The sequence below is a fragment of the Staurois parvus genome, unplaced genomic scaffold (genome assembly GCF_062004578.1).
Source record: "Staurois parvus isolate SC_StPar_1 unplaced genomic scaffold, SC_StPar_1.0 ptg000159l, whole genome shotgun sequence".
Lineage (NCBI taxonomy): Eukaryota > Metazoa > Chordata > Amphibia > Anura > Ranidae > Staurois > Staurois parvus.
Window position 1 is genome coordinate 3,779,614 of NW_028317955.1, and position 18,908 is coordinate 3,798,521.

General features: G+C 45.2%; 1 protein-coding gene and 1 non-coding gene across 14 annotated transcripts in view; both read right to left on the bottom strand.

The window, feature by feature from the left end:
- Nucleotides 1-18,908, bottom strand: part of PPFIBP2 (PPFIB scaffold protein 2) — a 297,974-nt gene that overhangs the window by 101,014 nt on the left and 178,052 nt on the right. For 11 of the 13 annotated variants that reach the window (XM_089675856.1, XM_089675858.1, XM_089675855.1 and 8 more), the window contains one exon: nt 17,269-17,382. In XM_089675856.1, coding sequence (XP_089531982.1) covers nt 17,269-17,382 — 114 coding nt within the window. Of the gene's footprint in view, nt 1-17,268; nt 17,383-17,511; nt 17,531-17,555; nt 17,692-18,908 lie in introns of those variants that run through there. The other 2 variants (XM_089675866.1, XM_089675867.1) reach the window with 2 other exon arrangements.
- On the bottom strand, nt 14,580-14,660 carry LOC149463155 (small nucleolar RNA SNORA17). Its single transcript, XR_016312519.1, has one exon. It is a non-coding gene; the product is annotated as a small nucleolar RNA SNORA17 (small nucleolar RNA).

Consider the following 18,908-nt stretch of genomic DNA (forward strand, 5'->3'; position numbering starts at 1 on the left):
TCCAGAAGAGGATTGGGAGAATGTCATATGGTCAGATGAAACCAAAATAGAACTGTTTGGTAGAAACACAACTCGTCGTGTTTGGAGGAGAGAGAATTCTGAGTTGCATCCAAAGAACACCATACCTACTGTGAAGCATGGGGGTGGCAACATCATGCTTTGGGGCTGTTTCTCCGCAATGGGACCAGGACGACTGATCCATGTACAGGAGAGAATGAATGGGGCCATGTATAGTGAGATTTTGAGTGCAAACCTCCTTCCATCAGCAAGGGCATTGAAGATGAAACGTGGCTGGGTCTTCCAACATGACAATGATCCCAAACATACCGCCCGGGCAACGAAGGAGTGACTTCGTAAGAAGCATTTCAAGGTCCTGGAGTGGCCTAGCCAGTCATCAGATCTCAACCCCATAGAAAACCTTTGGAGGGAGTTGAAAGTCTGTGTTGCCCAGCGACAGCCCCAAAACATCACTGCTCTAGAGGAGATCTGCATGGAGGAATGGGCCAACATACCAGCAACAGTGTGTGCCAACCTTGTGAAGACTTACAGGAAACGTTTGACCTCTGTCATTGCCAACAAAGGATATATAACAAAGTATTGAGATGAACTTTTGATATTGACCAAATACTTATTTTCCACCATAATTTGCAAATAAAGTCTTTCCAAATCAGTCAATGTGATTGCCTGGATTTTGTTTCCCATTTTGTCTCTCATAGTTGAGGTCTACCTATGATGCCAATTACAGGCCTCTCTCATCTTTTTTAAGTGGGAGAACTTGCACAATTGGTGGCTGACTAAATACTTTTTTGCCCCACTGTATATATATATATATATGTGATTTTGCATTTCCAAGTTGGGGGCACGCACGCGCACCCTACCCACACCGTCATTGGCGGCCTCTGCTGCCGGCACCTGGAGATCGCGGAGTATCACTGACGGGTGAGAGACCTGCATGTAAACAACACAGATATCTCCCCTGTCAGCTCCTGCACACTGCTTTGTATGGCTCTGCATAGCAGAGCCATACAAAGCAATGTGCTGAAACAGTAAAAAACACACCCAGCACACAGTTAACCCTTTGATTGCCCCAGGTGTTAACCCCTTCCTGCCCAGTGTCATTAGTACAGTGTCAGAAGCTCACAGTGTGCAGTGAAATCAGAATAAGTCATTTCAGTACAGGACAGAAGCTTGTAATAAATTCTGAGGTTTCCTTTGAGACCTTAGAAAAACAAAAGTCTATTATTACAGGGAATAGGACTTCGGCCAACAATTTATTCATAACAAAAGCAGTGCTGCAAACCGCACTGCAAACTTCGCTGTGCCTGGCCCTGTGAGAAAAGTCCCCTGACCTTGTTTCGCAAACATAAGAATTTGAGCAAAGTTTAGTCACATTGACTTCTATAGATAAGATGAATAGAGCCGGTTGGCCAGGCCCAGTATAGAGAATTGCAGGCAGGTAAATGATAGATAAGTTGACAAAAGCCCCACGTGACTTCATATAGACTACATGCCAAGTTTTGTATGATAAGGAGAACCAATCACCAGAAAGTCACCAATCTACATCAATATTTAGCCTTTTAAAGGTCACTTTCTCTGCAGGAAATGAAAACAATATGCAGCAGCTTAAGGCCAGGTTCACATATGCACGTATACGTTTGCGCATGCGTGGCACTGGTACAGCAGCCCATTCATTTGAATGGGCTGCTGTACCCGCGAGAAACAGGAAAAGTAGTCCCCAACCTTTTTTTAAAGACCCATCACATGGAACCGCATGGTTTTGCGGCACCATGCAGTTTTGCGTGCTGGTGCATGGGGGTGCAGTTAAAAATGAATGGCATTCCCCGCATCTCCTAAAGAACAGCACGTTTCTGTGCAGGTTGGAAACATTTGCGATTATGCATGCAATCCCGACTCGCACATATGTGAACTCAGGCTAGGGTTCAATCACGCGAGAGGCGAAACAGCAGGCAGTTGAGCTGAATTTTTACTGCCCCCTGACTGGTAATGAGGAGGTTGACTGATGTCTTGACATGTTAGAAGGATAGACCTCGACTTCATTACAATATCCCGGTTTACAGAGAATACATCATTTTTGGAGAGGATAAACTAGTTGCATGAATTAATGGGTAACATTACTTTCATGGGAAAAAAAAAAGGAAATAAAACGAAAAAGTAATATAGCATATAACTGGTATACAAGTCATATTGTAAATGAATCGTAATAAAAATGACTTTCCCTTTTCAATATGCAGCTCTGTAATTTTCTATAAAATGCAATGAAACCTGGAGGCATTCTGTACAGAGAAGGTATACAGAACACCCCCTGGAAATGTAATTTCCTGCAGAAGTCTGCAGTAAGAGAAGTCAGATTTTTGGCATCCCCTGTAACAAAAATGTCATTTTTGGTGAGAATACTCTCTGCCATTTTCCTCATTGATACCCTGCAGTTTCAGCAGCTTATCGATCATTTTTAAATCACTACCATTAGATTCACTTTCCATATCAACACAGAAACATGTGGCTCTTTCTTCAGTACAACAAAAGAATCCGCAACAAAGCTTGATAAAATCCTTGCAATGTACCGGCACATAGATCACCCAGACGACAATATTTTTTTTTTTCCAACAAAAGTGAAGTTACTCTTTAAGTTAATTGACCAGTGGAATCTGCAATCCCTCTAATTTCAAGATGAATGCCAGGGAGATATAATAACACACCAATTACTGCAGTTATGTAGTTATGAAAATATTATGAAATGTAATTTAAAAAGCATCTGCCTAAGATACTCATTCTGTCTTCATATTATTCTTTTGTTCTTCTGTGTATAGACTGGGAGAGAGGTGCAGCACTGGAGGCCAATTAAATGACAAGCAGCACACTGATAGAAGGAGAGAGTAGGATGATGACCTATCAGGTTTCTACTGCTTGTTCATTGCCCAATCACAGACTGGCGGCATGGTGGTGACCTAACTGAATTGCTTAACTTTAGTAGAGAAACGTAAGGTCACCAAGCTGTGTATATCTCCGGGTGGATGTACACCAAGCTGTGTATACCTCCGGGTGTATGTACACCAAGCTGTGTATACCTCCAGGTGGATGGACACCAAGCTGTGTATACCTCCGGGTGGATGGACACCAAGCTGTGTATACCTCCGGGTGGATGTACACCAAGCTGTGTATACCTCCGGGTGGATGTACACCAAGCTGTGTATACCTCCGGGTGTATGGACACCAAGCTGTGTATACCTCCGGGTGGATGTAAACCAAGCTGTGTATACCTCCAGGTGAATGTACACCAAGTTGTGTATACCTCCGGGTGGATGTACACCAAGATGTGTATACCTCCGGGTGTATGGACACCAAGCTGTGTATACCTCCGGGTGGATGTAAACCAAGCTGTGTATACCTCCAGGTGGATGTACACCAAGCTGTGTATACCTCCGGGTGGATGTACACCAAGCTGTGTATACCTCCGGGTGGATGTACACCAAGATGTGTATACCTCCGGGTGTATGGACACCAAGCTGTGTATACCTCCGGGTGGATGTACACCAAGCTGTGTATACCTCCGGGTGTATGGACACCAAGCTGTGTATACCTCCGAGTGTATGGACACCAAGCTGTGTATACCTCCGAGTGTATGGACACCAAGCTGTGTATACCTCCGGGTGTATGGACACCAAACTGTGTATACCTCCGGGTGGATAAACACCAAGCTGTGTATACCTCCGGGTGTATGGACACCAAGCTGTGTATACCTCCGGGTGTATGGACACCAAGCTGTGTATACCTCCGGGTGGATGGACACCAAGCTGTGTATACCTCCGAGTGTATGGACACCAAGCTGTGTATACCTCCGGGTGTATGGACACCAAACTGTGTATACCTCCGGGTGTATGGACACCAAACTGTGTATACCTCCGGGTGGATGGACACCAAGCTGTGTATACCTCCGAGTGTATGGACACCAAGCTGTGTATACCTCCGGGTGTATGGACACCAAGCTGTGTATACCTCCGGGTGGATGGACACCAAGCTGTGTATACCTCCGGGTGATTGTACAAAATTACAAATCCTTTGTCAGGTCACAGAGATTTTGTATACATATTTCATCTTTGTGTTCAGCTGTTTGCCTGGAGTTTAGATTTAAAGTTTTAATTTCCTATGCAGTGTATCTCATGAATGTCATATTCTGGAGAAGAACGATCGATGGAATCTGGTTGGCGTCTGTGCTAGATTCATGCTCTTTCATATTTTACTTATTTTGTTCTTTTTACACAAGCTTCTCTGGGCTATAATTAAATCCTTATCTGCAGCCTGTGGTGTGTCAAAACCTGGCAAAGAGTTAAAAAAGACACATTTAGAACTCTATAAGCAATACAATTGGGGAAGCTAGGCAGACATGAAAGGATCTGTTTCTTGTTGGTGCCAACCATGTCCTCCTTCATAGCAATGGTGCATTTGGTGATATTGTTCAGCCTTAAGCAGAACCGAGACTAACAGATGACTGTCCATGTCAAGCCATCTCCAGAACTTGTGGTAAGATCTAGTGCAGGGGCGTGGTAAGATCTAGTCCAGGGGCACTGCCCGAGGGCCCGGGGTCAGTAGGGGGCCCCATGAGATGCCCCTGGTTCCTTTTTCATAGGCTTTTTTGTGTTTGGGCAAGGACACAGGGGACCCATGATCCCCTATTGCCCGGGGGCCCCATGAGTTGTCAGTCCGCCCCTGATCTAGTGAGAGAAATAAAACACTCTATGTGTACAGATACACTATGTACTTTTTATTAGAGAGACAGAGAAAAGAGAGAAGGAGGGAGGTAGATAAAAAAGAGAGGAAGAAGGGGAGAGACAGTGCGAGAGAGACAGAGAGAAGAAAGAGAGCTCAGCATTAAGCAGAACTGAGACTAACAGCTGACTGTCCATTTCTAGCCAACTCCAAAACCTGTGGTTGGATCTATTGATAGAACTAAAACACTATGTTTATAGATGCTGTATGTATTTTTTTGGCAGAAAAAAGAAGAGAGAGGGAGAGAGAGAGAGAGGGAGAGAGAGAGAGAGAGAGAGAGAGAGAGAGAGAGAGAGAGGAAGAAAGAAAGATAGAGAGGAAGAGAAAGAGGGGTGGGAGGGAAAGAAGAAGGATCGAGAGATGGAGGAAAGAGAGAGAAGAGGGGAGGAAGAGGGGAAAAAAGAAAGAAAGGAGGAGACAGAGTAAGAGAGAGAGAGGGGAGGGAGAATGAGAAAAAAAGGGACAGTGTGGGGGTGGGGAGAAGAGAGAGGGGAGGGAAAGGAAAGAAAAAGTGAGAGAAAGAGAGAGAGAGAGAAGGGGGTGGGAGAAAAAGAGAGAGGGGGGTGGGAGAAAGAGAGAGAGACACACACAGAGGGGGAAGGAGGGAGAAAGAGGGAGAGAGAGAGGATGGATGAGAGAGAGAGGACTGGGGAGAGAGGGGGGTGGGGGAGAGAGGGCGGAGGGGAGAGAGGATGGGGGAAAGAGAGAGAGGGGAAGGGGGGAGGGGGGAGGGGAGGGAGAGAGGGAGGGAGGGAGAGAGGGAGGGAGGGAGGGAGGGAGGGAGGGAGAGAGAGAAGGAGGAGGGTAGGGAGAGATAGAGAGAGGGAGGAGGGGAGGGAGAGATAGAGATAGGGAGGAGGGGGGAGAGATAGAGAGAGAGGGAGGAGGGGAGGGAGATATAGAGAGAGAGGAGGGGAAAGAGAGAGGACGGGGAGAGAGAGAGGGCAGGGGGAGAGAGAGAGAGAGAGGACGGGGGGAGAGAGAGGAGGGGAGAGAGGACGGGGAGAGAGAGAAAGGGGGCGGGGGGAGAGAGGACGGGGAGAGAGGAGGAGAGAGAGGATGGGGAGAGAGAGAGGAGGGGAGAGAGAGAGGATGGGGGTAGAGGAAACGGACGGGAAGAGAGGACAGGGGAGAAAGAGAGGACAGGGGAGAGAGAGAGGACGAGGGAGAGAGAGAGGGTGAGGGAGAGAGAGAGGGTGAGGGAGAGAGAGAGGGTGAGGGAGAGAGAGGACGAGGGAGGGAGAGAGAGGACGAGGGAGGGAGAGAGAGGACGAGGGAGAGAGAGAGGACGAGGGAGAGAGGACGAGGGAGGGAGAGAGGACGAGGGAGAGAGGACGAGGGAGGGAGAGAGAGGGCGAGGGAGAGAGGACGAGGGGGGGAGAGAGAGGACGAGGGAGATAGAGAGAGGGCGGGGAGGGAGAGAGAGGACGGGGGGAGAGAGAGGGCAGGGGGAGAGAGTGAGGACGCAGAGAAACAGAGCGAGGACGGAGGAGAGAGAGGACCGGGGAGAGAGAAAGGACTGGGGAGAGAGAGAGAGAGGGCAGGGGAGAGAGAGATGATGGGGGAGAGAGAGAGAGGACAGGGGAGAGAGAGAGAGATGATGGGGGGGGAGAGGGCAGGGAAGAGGGGGGGAGAGAGAGAGGACTGGGGGGAGAGAGAAAGAGGATGGGGGGGAGAGGGAAAGAGAGAGGACAGGGGAGAGAGGACTGGGCAGAGAAAGAGAGGATGGGACAGAGAAAGGACGTAGGAAAGAAAGAGAGGAAGGGGGAGAGAGGACTGGGTTGAGAGAGAGAGGAAGGGAGAAAGAAAGAGGACAAAGGGGAGAGAGAGAGGAGTTGTGAATATATAAAAATAATTAAAAAGTTAAAAATGTATGGTCCTAAATCCATTCCAGGTCCCTTTAAGAGGCTGGGATCCCCCAGGAGCCAAGGTTCAGGGTTGACTTTCAGTACAGTATACTGTATTTTCCTAAGTACATTGCTTTCATACTGTAAAAGCAAACAAACACAAAACAAACCCCCATTCAGACATGAATAAATCATTCCAGAAGGAGTTACGTTTATTGTTTTCATATTCTGCCAAGTACAATGACAGTTATTTCAATCACACTGTACAGGAACAACAAAAGAGTCATTTAGAAGTATATGGCACTAATCATATTTATTGATTGCCCCGGGGATGGGATTATAATTACTGTTAAAGAAAAACATCTGAACAATATTTCTTGTGGGAAGAGGACTTCGGGGGAATAGACAACCTTGCACTAATCAGGGCTGGGAGCAAAGAGCAGAAACAATCCACCATTATGGGGTTGATTTACTAAAGACAAACAGATTGCGCACTTTCCCCAGACCTTAGTAAATGTGGTAAAGCTCTTGCTGATGTGCAAACAAAAATGTTTTTGTTTTTTTTTTTAATTTTCCTTGCACCTGATTGGGTATCCTATACAAAGTGAGGCGTCATCACATTACATTACTAAAGAAATAAGTGAAACTGCACTTGCAAAGCTCAGTCTATATAGTAAATCAACCCTATTATATGGTTATGTGACTGTCCTAACATTGCTAATCTTAATGAAGCAATTAAAGAGAACCTGTGCTAAGAGTAGACTGCCTCTGCTAAACCCTGCTTCGAAAAATACTAATTGCCTGACTGTCATGCTGATCCAATGGCTTCAGTACTTCTGGGTCACTGACCTGGCACAAGCATGCAAATCAGATGTCCTGACTTAACTTTGACTTTCCTGACATGCATGCTGATTCCAGGTCAGCGAGTCCAAATACTGACGATAACTGTTTTAGAAGATCAGCAATGGCTCCCTCCATTACAGGGTACCTTTAGGCTCCATGCACACTAGCATTTTTTTAAGCTCCTAGAAGCTGTTATTAGCATTTTTTTTTTGCTCCTAGAAGCTGCATTCCCACTTGTGCATTGTGATAAAATGTATAATACTGCAACACAGAATTCGCATACACCTACCATTCCTGCTGCATTATTAATGTATATACATAGCACTCATTTTATTCTGCAACCCTGGCCCTACTTAGAACCCCTGTTGGGTTTTTATTTCCTGCCTGTACCCCTCTAGGGAGTTTCCACCTCTCTATTTGTCTTAGGTTCCTTTGTCAATGGGACAACTAGGCTAGGTTCACACCTATGCAGTTTGCATTTGATCCTTTTCTTCAGTGTTTTTGCGGTGCGTTTTGCACATGCATATTTGCCGCTATTTTGATACAGTTTGTGTTTTTTTTTTTTCCAAAATTGTTGCCTGGTAGATTAAAATGCAAAACACATCAAAAATGCGTCCAAAACACACTACATGCTTTTCTGCAGCGTCTCCATTGAAGTCTATAGAACAAAAAAAGCAACGTTTTGAGTTGAAAAAGTTCCTGACCCTTTCTAAAAAGTGCACCGAGTGAAAACGCTGAGAACGGAACCTGTCCCATAGGAAATCATGTTAAATGGACTGTTGTGCATTTCTGCAAAAAGCATCGGAAAACGCATAGGTGTGAACCTAGATTTAGGGCCGGTTCACACCAGAAATTGCACATTCCTGTGCAATTCACATGCCGTGAAATTTGAGCCAATTCACTTTGAATGGGCTGAATTGCACTGGACCGCACCAAAACAAGTGCATGCACTGCATTTATAATCACCTGCAACTGGATTGCATGGTTCTTCTGTACCATGCGGTGTGGTGCAGGCAATTGCACTTCATTTGTGACCTGTGTTTGGGGTGTTGTTAATTTAACATTGAAACCCACTGCAGATTTCAACAGCAGTGAACTATGAACATGGTGTGGGAAACATGCATGAAATGTGGTTTCCTGCATTGCGTTCTAGTGTGAATGGGTACTTAAAGTGTTACTAAACCCAGGACCCTGCATTCACTATATCCGGTCTCCCCGGACCCTGCATTCACTATATCTGGTCTCCCCGGACCCTGCATTCACTATATCTGGTCTCCCCGGACCCTGCATTCACTATATCTGGTCTCCCCGGACCCTGCATTCACTATATCTGGTCTCCCCGGACCCTGCATTCACTATATCCGGTCTCCCCGGACCCTGCATTCACTATATCCGGTCTCCCCGGACCCTGCATTCACTATATCTGGTCTCCCCGGACCCTGCATTGACTATATCCGGTCTCCCCGGACCCTGTATTCACTATATCTGGTCTCCCTGGACCCTGCATCCACTATATCTGGTCTCCCACAGTACAAAGAACATAGAAATACAATTATTTTAGTAAATATAAACTGCTAAATACTTTTTCTCATCAGCAGTATATAGCAGTCTTGTGACTTCTATCAGTGTCCAGCAGAGCACTGGTTAAAGCTCGTAGGAGGAGTTTTCATTTTCCCCTGATTGTCCTAAAAGACTGAAGGGCCCCTGACCCTCTGTCTGGACAGTGCCGATTGGCCCCGTGCTGATCATATGCACTCTCCCAAGAAAAAAACAAACAAAACCTCTCTAGCAATACACACCAAACTGAGCATGTGCAGCGTGCCCTCAAGGCTTTGTTCTATCAGGAGATGAGTTGGGGACAGTGGAAGAAGGGGGGGATCAGAGAAGACAGGATTAAACATCCTTTTTTACGGAGGATTAACCCCTTTGGTTCCACAGTGAGCATAACAATTACTTCTTATACAGACTGATTTTACTTTACTAATTGGTGCCAATATTTAAAAAGGGGTAACAATCTTTACCGAGTAATTATAGACCTGTTAGTTTAACTTCTATAGTTGGTAAGATACTGGAGAGTTTAATAAAAGACCACATAGATGAGTTCTTACTGAAAAAAAAATATTTTAAACAACAGACAGCATGGCTTCATGAAAGACAGAAGTTGTCAAACAAATCTGATTTATTTTTATGAGGAGGTGAGCAAAACCTTGGACAGAGGGGTGGCGGTGGACGTGGTATACTTGGACAGATGGTGGACGTGGTATACTTGGACAGAGGGGTGGTGGTGGACGTGGTATACTTGGACAGAGGGATGGTGGTGGACGTGGTATACTTGGACAGAGGGATGGCAGTGGACGTGGTTTACTTGGACAGAGGGATGGCGGTGGACGTGGTATACTTGGACAGAGGGGTGGTGGTGGACGTGGTATACTTGGACAGAGGGGTGGTGGTGGACGTGGTATACTTGGACAGAGGGATGGCGGTGGACGTGGTATACTTGGACAGAGGGGTGGCGCTGGACGTGGTATACTTGGACAGAAGGGTGGCGCTGGACGTGGCATACTTGGACAGAGGGGTGGTGGTGGACGTGGTATACTTGGACAGAGGGGTGGCGGTGGACGTGGTATACTTGGACAGAGGGATGGCGGTGGACGTGGTATACTTGGACAGAGGGATGGCGGTGGACGTGGTATACTTGGACAGAGGGGTAGTGCTGGACGTGGTATACTTGGACAGAGGGGTGGCGCTGGACGTGGTATACTTGGATAGAGAGATGGCAGTGGACGTGGTATACTTGGACAGAGGAGTGGACGTGGTATACTTGGACAGAGGGGTGGCGGTGGACGTGGTATACTTGGACAGAGCGGTGGCGGTGGACGTGATATACTTGGACAGAGCGGTGGCGGTGGGCGTGATATACTTGGACAGAGGGGTGGCTGTGGATGTGGTATACTTGGACAGAGGGGTGGCGGTGGACGTGGTATACTTGGACAGAGGGGTGGCGGTGGACGTGGTATACTTGGACAGAGGGGTGGCGGTGGACGTGGTATACTTGGACAGAGGGGTGGCGGTGGACGTGGTATACTTGGACAGAGGGGTGGCGGTGGACGTGGTATACTTGGACAGAGGGGTGGTGGTGGACGTGGTATACTTGGACAGAGGGGTGGTGATGGACGTGGTATACTTGGACAGAGGGGTGGTGATGGACGTGGTATACTTGGACAGAGGGGTGGTGGTAGACGTGGTATACTTGGATTTTGCAAAAGCGTTTGACACAGTTCCCCACACACGGCTAATGTGTAAGGTAAAGTCTACAGGCTTGGAAAGATCCGTATGTAAATGAATGGAAACTGGCTAAAAGATCGTATTCAGAGAGTTAATGATTCATACTCTGAATGGTCTAGGGTTGTCAGTGGTGTACCCCAAGGTTCAGTGTTTGGACCCTTACTTTTTAGTATATTTATAAACGATATAGGGTCTGGGATTATAAATACCATTTCAGTCTTTGCAGATGACACCAAGCTGTGCCGTGGAATAACGTCCTTACAGGATGTCTCCAACTTACAAGCCGACCTCAATGCTCTGTGTAATTGGGCAACTATGTGGCAAGTGAGGTTTAATGTTGATAAATGTAAGGTTCTGCACTTGGGGCTAAGAATCTGCATGCATCATACATACTAGGGGGGGTACAACTGGGGGAATCAATGGTGGAGAAGGATCTGGGGGTTCTGGTAGATCACAAGCTTAATAATGGGAGCAATGCCAAGCTGCGGAGTCTAAAGCGAGCAAAATCCTCTCTTGTATTAGGAGAGGTATACACTCCAGAGAGAGATATCATATTACCCCGGTACAAATCATTAGTAAGACCTCATCTGGAATATGCAGTTCAGTTTTGGGAACCAATTCACAAAAAGAACATTGGGGAACTGGAGAAAGTACAGAGAAGGGCAACCAAACTGATACGAGGCATGAAGGAGCTCAGCTATGAGGAAAGATTAGAGGAACTGAATTTATTCTCTCTTGAAAAGAGGAGATTAAGGGGGGATATGATCTCCATGCATAATACATAAGGGGGGATATGATCTCCATGTATAATACATAAGGGGGGATATGATCACCATGTATAATACATAAGGGGGGATATGATCTCCATGCATAATACATAAGGGGGGGATATGATCACCATGTATAATACATAAGGGGGGATATGATCTCCATGCATAATACATAAGGGGGGATATGATCTCCATGTATAATACATAAGGGGGGATATGATCACCATGTATAATACATAAGGGGGGAATATGATCACCATGTATAATACATAAGGGGGGATATGATCTCCATGTATAATACCTAAGGGGGGATATGATCTCCATGTATAATACATAAGGGGGGATATGATCACCATGTATAATACATAAGGGGGGGATATGATCACCATGTATAATACATAAGGGGGGATATGATCACCATGTATAATACATAAGGGAGGATATGATCTCCATGTATAATACATAAGGGGGGATATGATCTCCATGTATAATACATAAGGGGGGATATGATCTCCATGTATAATACATAAGGGGGGATATGATCTCCATGTATAATACATAAGGGGGGATATGATCTCCATGTATAATACATAAGGGGGGATATGATCTCCATGTATAATACATAAGGGGGATATGATATCCATGTATAATACATAAGGGGGGATATGATCTCCATGTATAATACATAAGGGGGGATAGGATCTCCATGTATAATACATAAGGGGGGATATGATCTCCATGTATAATACATAAGGGGGGATATGATCTCCATGTATATTACATAAGGGGGGGATATGATCTCCATGTATAATACATAAGGGGGGATATGATCTCCATGTATAATACATAAGGGGGGATATGATCACCATGTATAATACATAAGGGGGGATATGATCTACATGTATAATACCTAAGGGAGGATATGATCTCCATGTATAATACATAAGGGGGGATATGATCTCCATGTATAATACATAAGGGGGGATATGATCTCCATGTATAATACATAAGGGGGGATATGATCTCCATGTATAATACATAAGGGGGGATATGATCTCCATGTATAATACATAAGGGGGGATATGATCTCCATGTATAATACATAAGGGGGATATGATATCCATGTATAATACATAAGGGGGGATATGATCTCCATGTATAATACATAAGGGGGGATAGGATCTCCATGTATAATACATAAGGGGGGATATGATCTCCATGTATAATACATAAGGGGGGATATGATCTCCATGTATATTACATAAGGGGGGGATATGATCTACATGTATAATACATAAGGGGGGATATGATCAACATGTATAAATACATCAGTGGTTCATATAGTGAACTTGGTGTAGAGCTATTCACCCCGAGGTCATCACAGAGGACAAGGGGGCACTCTTTATATCTGGAGGAAAAGAAATGTAATCTCCAAACTCGGAAAGGTTTCTTCACAGTAAGAGCTGTGAAAATGTGGAATAGACCCCTTCAAGAGTTGGTTCTGGCCAGCTCAGTGGATTGCTTTAAAAAAGGCCTGGATTCTTTCTTAGATACACAGAATATAACTGGATACTAACATTTATAGGTAAAGTTGATCCAGGGAATATCCGATTGCCTATAGGAGGATCAGGAAGGAATTACAGGAGCAAATTGGATCTTGCTTTGCTGAGTTTTTTTGCCTTCCTCTGAATAAACTGTGGGTATAGGATTATAACTTATTTTTTTTTTTTTTTAATGGTTGAACTGGATGTACTTTTGTCTTTTTTCAGCCAGACTAACTATGTAACTATGTAACTTCTGTTGTGTGTTTAGTAACACTTTAATGGGAAAACCAAAATTATAGTTACAAGAACAAGAGGGGAGGTAGAAATCCTCCAAGAGTTACACCTGTTCTGGTGACAATTGGGGGATTTACCTTCACTTTGGGTTGGGTTTAATCTTTTTTGCTGTCCAAAAGCTTATAATTACAACAAAACTGTAAAAGGCAAAACTGGGCTTTTCAGCTAAGCTAGTGTTTGCACTTGCCCAAGTGAATTCCCCATATATTCCTATAAAGAATAGCTAGAGGAATTCCAGACACGATAGCTCTGTTGAAAAGCCAGACGTGGTCCTTCACCACCCTACTGTGGGTTGGGGGAAACTTGTCCTTACGAGGGACTAAACCCTACCCCAATCCACCCAAAATAAATGAATGCATTTGGGTAGAACTTCTTTTTTTTTACATTTTTGATGCTGATCAGAAGTGAGAGAATCCAATACAGACTCTAGTGTGAAGATGAGAAATTTCCTGCACCCAGTTGGTCATCTGCCAGTAATCTCATTGACCATTGCAGGCAGCCTCTAATAAGCCTCCTTCGGCCTCTAATCCCTGACTGCACATGACTACAGAGAGAATGTCCTTCCAATATTTTGTACAGATGTGGGAAAGTCTTCTATGCAGATGGTACATAGCATTATGAGTTCTATTACCTAACAATAAATTGTAGGTTACATTTATTGCTCCTTTGACTGTTCCTTCCTCCATATGTCTTCCGTGTTTTGGAATGAATATCCAGATGCCTAATCCTCAGCATTAAAATGACTTTTTCAGGCAGGTCTGTCTTTACAAGCTGAGGTACTGAGAGCTAAATAAAACCCAAAGTAGGAATTATGATATGAGCTCAACACACCTACATCATAAACTCCACCTTTTATAATAAATATAATAAACTGAACGCTGAAATCCAGGCAAACCGCTTACTACACACATGATAAACAAGTATCTGATTTGTAATAGTGTCCAATCAGTCCTGAGATTTACACAGCTCTGCCAGTTAGCACAAGCAGCCTAATAACCCGACTATTCCCTTCTTTAGTTAAAGCTGAATTCTGAGAACAAAAACATTAAAAGAGAAGTTTGGGACTTGTTTTTTTTTTTTTTTTTTAAATCATAATTACCTAGGTGGATGCAGCAGCAAATGGATGCTGCATCTGTCCCCCGCCAGCTCCAAGGTTAAGAACTGAGCGATCAAACACCACCGACCGCTCAGTTTTCCCTGCTGCTCTGAGCAGAGAGCGGTGACTTTCAGTCACCGCTCTCTGCTCTGCCACCTCCTTAGCTCACTGGAGCACTGGACTGTGGAGGGGCAGGAGAGGCTGGCTCAGACTTTCAGCAGATATGATCTTTCTTTAGCCTGGAGCAGCTCTAGGACATCAGCTGCCAGCAGGCTTTACTTCTCCTTTAATTTAAATATATTGTTCGATAGCCAAGGGATATAGATTTACCTGGTGTTCAACAAATGCCTTTGAAAACCCAGATATTACCTTGTACAATTAGCAGTGACACCATCACTGAGCTGTAAATAGCCAGTGCAGAGCTGTGGGACGGGGCTAACAGGCTCCACTCACTTATGGAAACTGCATCTGTCCCCCGCTGGCTCCAAGGTTGAGAACTGAGTGATCAAACACCACCGATCGCTCAGTTTTCCCTGTTGCTCTGAGCAGAGAGCGGTGACTGTCAGTCACCGCTCTCTGCTCTGCCCCCCCTGCTCCAAGTTCAATGGAGCACTGAACTGTGGAGGGGCAGGAGAGGCTGGATCAGGCTTTCAGCGGACATGATCTTTCTCTAGCCTGGAGCGGCTCTGTGACATCAGCTGCCATCAGGCTTTAGACAAGGCTGAAAACAGGTCACAGGAGTGCAGAACGAACTGCACTCCTGTGATTCACAGACGTACAGCCAAATGAGCTTTAGCTGTACTTCTCCTTTAATTTAAATATATTGTTCAATAGATAAAGGATATAGATTTACCTGGTGTTCAACAAATGTCTTTGCAAACCCAGAAATGACCTTGTAAAATTAGCAGTGACCAATCAGAATCTACTGAAGCAGATGCATGCTAGGGGTCAGGCAACCAGAAAACGAACCTAAAACGCATCAAAACACATATGCAGAAAAACGCTTACATGAAGCAATGTGAAAGGGCCCTTACATTTCTTTCTTTAAGTCCTCATGTACACGGGACGTTTTGATAACGCTGGTAACGTTAGCTGTGTAAAATCACGTTAAAAATTTGAGTTTTTCAGCTTTTTTTAGCGTTTTTGCATTAGCGTTTAGTGACGTTTTGCTGCATTTTCCCACGTGTTTCAGTGTTTGCGTTTGTTTAGCATTTTTTTTTACCAAAAAATAATTTTTGGGGGTTAAAAAAAATCCAAAAACACAAGACGTTTTACCGCATTTTACCGTGTTTTGCTGCGTTTTGCAGCGTTAGAGCATTTTTACAGCTAAAAATCTCCTCTAGAAACCCACTTGTCTTGTTTTTTTTTCCCAGCCAAAAAATGTGGATTACATGAGTGTATGGACACATAGGATAACATGCGGGGGGGCAGTTGGAGAGGTTGTAATGAAGGGGGTTTACTACCTGTTTAAAAAAAAGGTCAACAGCCAAACACAGCATCTGTAAAAAAACGTCAAGTGTACATGACTTAGATTGTACGCCCCTTGAGGGTTAGGGACTGATGTGAATGTACAATATATATGTAAAGTGCTGCGTAAATTGACGGCGCTATATAAGTACCTGAAATAATAAATCATAATCATAAAGTCATGACTGATTAGGGCAGCACAGTGGCTAAATGGTTAGCACTTCCCCCTGGCAGTACTAGGGTTGTTGGTTTGAATCCCAACCACGTCACCACCTTCCTGGAGTTTGCATGTTCTCTCTGTACCTGCGTGGGTTTCCTCCGGGTAATCCAGTTTCTTCCCACACTCTAAAGACATGCTGGTAGGTGAATTGGCTCCTGTCTAAAATTGTCCCTAATATATGTATGTATGAATGTGAGTTAGGGACCTTAGATTGTACGCCCCTTGAGGGTTAGGGACTGATGTGAATGTACAATATATATGTAAAGCACTGTGTAAATTGACGGCACTATATAAGTACTTGAAATAATAAATCATAATCATAAAGTAATGACTGATTAGGGCATCACAGTGGCTAAATGGTTAGCACTTCCCCCTGGCAGCACTAGGGTTGTTGGTTTGAATCCCAACCACGGCACCACCTGCCTGGAGTTTGCATGTTCTCCCTGTGCCTGCGTGGGTTTCCTCTGGGTAATCCGGTTGCCTCCCACACTCCAAAGACATGCTGGTAGATTAATTGGCTCCTGTCTAAATTGTCCCTAGTATGTGTATGTATGAATGTAAGTTAGGGACCTTAGATTGTACACCCCTTGAGGGTTAGGGACTGATGTGAATGTACAATACATATGTAAAGTGCTGCGTAAATTGACGGCGCTATATAAGTACCTGAAATAATAAATCATAATCATAAAGTCATGACTGATTAGGGCAGCACAGTGGCTAAATGGTTAGCACTTCCCCCTGGCAGCACTAGGGTTGTTGGTTTGAATCCCAACCACGGCACCACCTGCCTGGAGTTTGCATGTTCTCCCTGTGCCTGCGTGGGTTTCCTCTGGGTAATCCGGTTGCCTCCCACACTCCAAAGACATGCTGGTAGATTAATTGGCTCCTGTCTAAATTGTCCCTAGTATGTGTATGTATGAATGTAAGTTAGGGACCTTAGATTGTACGCCCCTTGAGGGTTAGAGACTGATGTGAATGTACAATATATATGTAAAGCGTGTAAATTGATGGCGCTATATAAGTACCTGAAATAATAATGACGACTAGAGGTGAACTAACCCTTTAAGAACATTCCGTATTCCTGGTCAGGTTCTTTCCATGCACATGTTGCACCTACCTGCTGGAGCATTTCCTCGGTAGCATTAAGCTTCAGCTGGTGTTCCTCCACGCAGGATTCCAGGTCCCGGATCTTGTCTCCTTGGGCCTCCACCTGATCAGTGAGGACGCTCACCTACAACGAAACACAAGTCACAACCAAATCCTTCCTGTCCCTTCACACAGCAGAAAGCAAACACTTCCTTCTACTAACAGGCATGCCGTCAACAACAAAAGCATGAGACCCCGCCACCCTCGCCTTTACATTTCAGACAACCGGCCAACCCAGCTTCCCCAAGCAGCACAAACTTTCACAATCCTCTTTTCTCGGGAACAGTTAGGCAATCCTACGGCCAAAGTGAGTTTTTTTTTCTTTAAAAACAATAAAATCTCCTGAGACGTAGAGCATGGAGTCTTCACCTATCCCGAGCAGTGGAGGTGGAAGTATGTGATGCATTCAGGGCATGTTTAATCACCTAGTGAGCTCAGCTTAGGAACCTTCCCGGCCTGCAAGTTCCTACAAGAGGAGCGACAGCTAAGGACTAGTCAAAGAAAAGATCTGCAGAAATTAAATTGTCAGTGCGATATATAGCTGCTTTAAAACAAGTCTGCACAGACAGTTCAAGGCATTGTTAACAAGTTTGGGAATTTATGTTGGCTGAAATAAAAAGCGTTCTATCTCCCCCTCCACCCCTTCTAATAAATATCCTGTGCAGAGATTGCGTAGCCAGAGATCCGGCCTGCTATTGTTGGCAGTGTCATTTCGCTATATTGTAGTTTTAATGCAGGAATGCCGCAACGTGCGATCTAAAGGTTTACGCCTGGGTGTTCAGAGACGACTTTGGTCGGTCGGCGCAGCTGTTCTGAAATAAATGGACAGCAGCTGCTGATGTATAAGATCATGATAGCGCAAAGTTAGTGACCGCACAGCTGAGCAATGTATCCATTATTATTATTCTTTATTATTATTATACAGTATTTATAAAGCGCCAATAGTTCGCTCAGCGCTGTACATTACAAAGGGGGACAGAACATGTGACAGAACAATAAAAATACAATGCAAAACATGAGGGGATTGAGGGCCCTGCTTTTTCGAGCTTACAATCTAGGAGGGAGGGGATGGTGGCACAGGAGGAGATAGCTGGTAGGAAGAGTGGAGGAGGTCGGCAAGTTAGCAGGGGGTGGGGTAGGCTTCCCTGAAGAGGTGGGTTTTCAGGGTGCGCCTAAAGGAGAGGAGAGTAGGTGATAATCTGATGGGTTGGGGCAGGGAGTTCCAGAGGATGGGTGACACCCTGGAGAAGTCCTGGAGGCGGGCATGGGAGGAAGAGACCAGGGAACTAGAGAGAAGGAGGTCTTGTGAGGAGCGGAGTGAGCGTGTTGGGCGGTACTTGGATATTAGGTCAGTGATGTAGTTGGGGACAGTATGGTGGACAGCTTTGTACGTCAGTGTTAGGACTTTGAATTTGATCCGTTGAGCAATCGGAAGCCAGTGGAGGGATTGGCAGAGGGGGGTGGCGGAGACAGAGCGGTTGGAAAGGTGAATGAGTCTGGCAGCCGTATTCAGGATTGACTGAAGCGGGGATAGCCAGCGGCGAGGCAGGCCAGTGAGGAGGGAGTTGCAGTAGTCGAGTCGTGATATGATGAGGGAGTGGATGAGCTGTT